Below are 3,983 nucleotides of genomic sequence, written 5' to 3' on the forward strand. Positions count from 1 at the left end.
ACAGCTGAAAGGGTTACTGGTTTTCCCCTGCACACCCTTCAAGAACTGTATATATCCAGAGTGAGGAAAAGTGCTCAGAAAATCACTCTGGATCCCTTAGAGTGGGTCCCACAGAGCGCAAAAACAAAACAAAACAAAAAAAAAAAAAACAGTATACCACAATAACAGTTTCTTCTCCAGGCAATCTACTGCATGAACAGTTAAATGTTTCCCCATTATGTAATTACAATGTGCAATCATACATTTATTTGTTAACACCTCCATTCTAATACATCTCTTCATCGCATTCTATTCTATTCTATTCTATTCTATTCTATTCTATTCTATTCTATTCTATTCTATCACACTAAATCAAATTCCTTGTATGTGCAAGCATACTTGGCAATAAAGCTCTTTCTGATTCTGATTCTGATTCTGACTAGTAATGTGTAGTTCATGAACGAGTCGTGAATTTTACCGTCAACAAGAAACAGGGTGTTTTAGAGAGTTTGCCTTCACGATTTCTGTTGATCAAACGCTTTTCAAAATGAGAGAGATTGTTCATCTTCAGGCTGGTCAGTGTGGGAATCAAATTGGTGCAAAAGTAAGTTTAAAAGATGAATGTTACACAATTATTAAAGTCTTGTGTTATTAGTTGTCGGTTAGGTTACCTAGCAACAACGGAGGTACACAATACCCAAAAAATAAATATACAGTGATACCTCGAGATACGAGTGCTTTGACAATTTTTACGATTTTTTTTTATACGATCTGTGATTCGACCAAATTTTTGCCTTGAGATACAAACAAATTTTTGAGATACAAGCATCCGAGCCAACGCCGCCGAAACAAAGATGCCTAACAATCACGTGTGCTCTGTTTCCCCTACCTCAGCTTCCCGTGTCTCACTCAATTAGTGTTTGTGTAGTTCGCTTTGTTAACACTTGTGTAAAGCTCTTCTCGTATTTTGTGCTTTTATTGTGCGTACAGTACAACATTATCGCATTTAAAACCATGGGTCCTAAGATAGTGAGTGTAAAGGCAAAAACAAGTGAAGAGAAAAGCCATGAAGAAGATTAAGCAAAATTACTGTCAAGAAAACAGTAATTGTAGCAATTAAATTCAGTTAAGAGAATTTTAATAATTCTGAATTTTAATTTTAGTTAAGTTTAGTTAAGTTCCAGTTGCCTGCTTGCTTTGGGCTATGCATGATTACCAGGAAAATTTCTGCTCAGACAAGCTTGAAAATGTTACGAAGTTTAGAAATTTGTAAGTAAGACTGATTTAATTTCACGTTATTTTAGTTTTGGGAGGTGATCAGTGATGAGCATGGAATCGACCCAACTGGCACCTACCACGGTGACAGCGATATGCAGCTCGAGCGGATTAACGTGTATTATAACGAAGCCACTGGTAAATCAAGCTATTCATAATGTCACCATTTGGCATATACAGTAAGGTTATGGTTTAAATTTTACTTTAAATGATTGTTGTGTCAAATATATACTGTTGTGCCATAGGTGGAAAGTATGTTCCTCGGGCTGTACTCGTGGACTTGGAGCCAGGGACCATGGACTCTGTAAGATCTGGTCCTTTTGGACAAGTTTTCAGACCAGACAACTTCGTCTTTGGTGGGTGAAATTTTTTAATATTTTTTTAGATGTATATAAAAGTCTTCTTAAAGATTTAGTTAAAAAGACAAAAATGAAAAGCTAAATCTTTTTTTTTTGTCTAACCCTTTGTCACATTTTGCAAAATTTACCCAATCATGAAATTACTACAAAAATGGTGTGGTGTTGTCTTCCCTTACCCCTGCAATTTCATTGTTCTGACGTGTAGATGTGTGTAAGCCTCTCAAATTCTGATAAATAATTTCCATATCAACACTTGAATGCTGTTTCACTCTGAATTGAGTTAATTCTATTATATATTGAATTTAAATCCTTCATCAAAGTAATTTAATATTGTGGCAGCATACATAATGCCTCTTTTGGCAACCTGGGGTCATATGCAGCAATGCAAATATTTGTTTCCTAAAAAAATTAAGAGATTTGGTATTACACACTGAGTTTTTGAGCAACCAAGATTTAGGACCTCAAGTGAGTAAATCCATAAATGGGCAAAGTTTTTTTACTTTCAGACCCAATCCAGAAATTGTCTAATAATGGTAATCTCTCTTATTCACTGTAAAAAAAATCACTAAAAAAATTATAATTGGGGAACATTTAAGCCATATTATATTTGCTTTCCACAGGTCAGAGTGGGGCTGGAAACAATTGGGCCAAGGGGCATTATACTGAAGGTGCTGAGCTAGTAGACTCCGTGCTGGATGTTGTTCGTAAGGAGGCTGAAAGCTGTGACTGCCTACAGGGCTTTCAGCTCACTCACTCCCTGGGTGGTGGCACCGGATCAGGCATGGGCACGCTTCTTATCAGTAAGATCCGTGAGGAGTATCCTGACCGCATCATGAACACTTTCAGTGTTGTGCCATCTCCTAAAGTCTCTGACACTGTGGTGGAGCCCTACAATGCCACATTGTCTGTACACCAACTGGTGGAGAATACAGATGAGACATATTGCATTGACAACGAAGCACTTTATGACATTTGTTTCCGTACTTTAAAGCTCACAACTCCTACTTATGGTGATCTCAACCATCTTGTGTCTGCCACCATGAGTGGTGTGACCACCTGCCTCCGTTTTCCTGGACAGCTCAACGCTGACCTGCGAAAACTGGCTGTCAATATGGTGCCGTTCCCTCGTCTGCACTTCTTCATGCCTGGTTTTGCCCCACTCACCAGCAGAGGGAGCCAGCAGTACCGTGCACTCACTGTGCCCGAATTAACACAGCAGATGTTTGATGCCAAGAATATGATGGCAGCGTGTGACCCACGCCATGGCCGCTATCTGACTGTGGCTGCTATCTTCCGGGGCCGCATGTCCATGAAAGAGGTTGATGAGCAGTTGCTCAATGTGCAGAACAAAAACAGCAGCTATTTTGTAGAGTGGATCCCAAACAATGTCAAAACTGCTGTATGCGACATCCCACCAAGAGGGCTTAAAATGGCTGCTACTTTCATTGGCAACAGCACGGCCATCCAGGAGCTGTTCAAACGCATGTCTGAGCAGTTCACAGCCATGTTCAGAAGAAAGGCCTTCCTGCATTGGTACACTGGAGAAGGAATGGATGAGATGGAGTTTACAGAGGCAGAAAGCAACATGAATGACCTGGTGTCTGAGTACCAGCAGTACCAGGATGCCACAGCTGAAGAAGAGGGTGAGCTTGAGGAAGAGGCAGAAGAGGAGTTGCCATAAAGACCTGTTAATCTTTTACATGTTCTTCTTTTCACAAGTTCCATTGTAAAAAGTTAACAGTTAACAACTAAGCCTGTGTACTTTCAAAATTTCTAAGAAATGTTTAACTTTGCTTTCACTGTGCTCATTTCAATTTTTTAACTAAATCATCAGTCTAGTTGTCCTTTAAGTTCTCACTATACAATGATTCTCAATTAGAATTTTATAAATAATACATTCTGTTTAATAATTATTCCTTATATATTCATGAGTCAGTAATACAGTAATAGTATTTTTTTTCTGAATTCAATTATAAATGTTCAAACTGTAAAAACAATAACAAAAATAAAAACCTATGAATATCTGATCAAACATTGCTGTGCAGCCTTTCTTGGCTTCCCTTATTACAAGACTGTTTGCATATGAAAGTAGATACTTGAGGACCAACTAGTGTTTAAAAAACATGTAACTTGTAGTATGATTTCATTATTATTTAGAAAGCACATTAGGTATTTTTAACCAGCAGATGGGGATGTTGTGTAAATATAGTTCCTATATCCCTGAGTGTTTTCAAAACGATCTAAAATATTGAATCCATTACTTAGAATTGAGTTTAATCACAACTGAAAACGGTATACAGTTTTAATACAAAAAAAATATAAACCAAGAAACATTTCATTAATTAATAGTGTTCTATTGGTGCCTAAAAA

General features: G+C 37.7%; 1 protein-coding gene across 1 annotated transcript; it reads left to right on the plus strand.

Annotated features, from left to right (window-relative positions):
* Positions 1-399: 399 nt before the first annotated feature.
* LOC113655208 (tubulin beta-4B chain-like) lies at positions 400-3,645 on the plus strand. The gene is made up of 4 exons (XM_027165602.2): positions 400-583; positions 1,284-1,392; positions 1,500-1,610; positions 2,234-3,645. The coding sequence occupies exons 1-4, from the start codon at positions 527-529 to the stop codon at positions 3,292-3,294; spliced, it is 1,338 nt and encodes a 445-aa protein (XP_027021403.1). The 5' UTR covers positions 400-526; the 3' UTR covers positions 3,295-3,645.
* Positions 3,646-3,983: the final 338 nt, after the last annotated feature.

This window comes from Tachysurus fulvidraco, chromosome 26 (assembly GCF_022655615.1).
Source record: "Tachysurus fulvidraco isolate hzauxx_2018 chromosome 26, HZAU_PFXX_2.0, whole genome shotgun sequence".
NCBI lineage: Eukaryota > Metazoa > Chordata > Actinopteri > Siluriformes > Bagridae > Tachysurus > Tachysurus fulvidraco.

Coding starts and splice junctions, on each gene's coding strand:
- LOC113655208 (XM_027165602.2), top strand. CDS start 527: ATGAGAGAGATTGTTCATCTTCAGGCTGGTCAGTGTGGGAATCAAATT. Junction 584..1,283: donor GGAATCAAATTGGTGCAAAA/GTAAGTTTAAAA, acceptor ACGTTATTTTAG/TTTTGGGAGGTGATCAGTGA. Junction 1,611..2,233: donor ACCAGACAACTTCGTCTTTG/GTGGGTGAAATT, acceptor TGCTTTCCACAG/GTCAGAGTGGGGCTGGAAAC.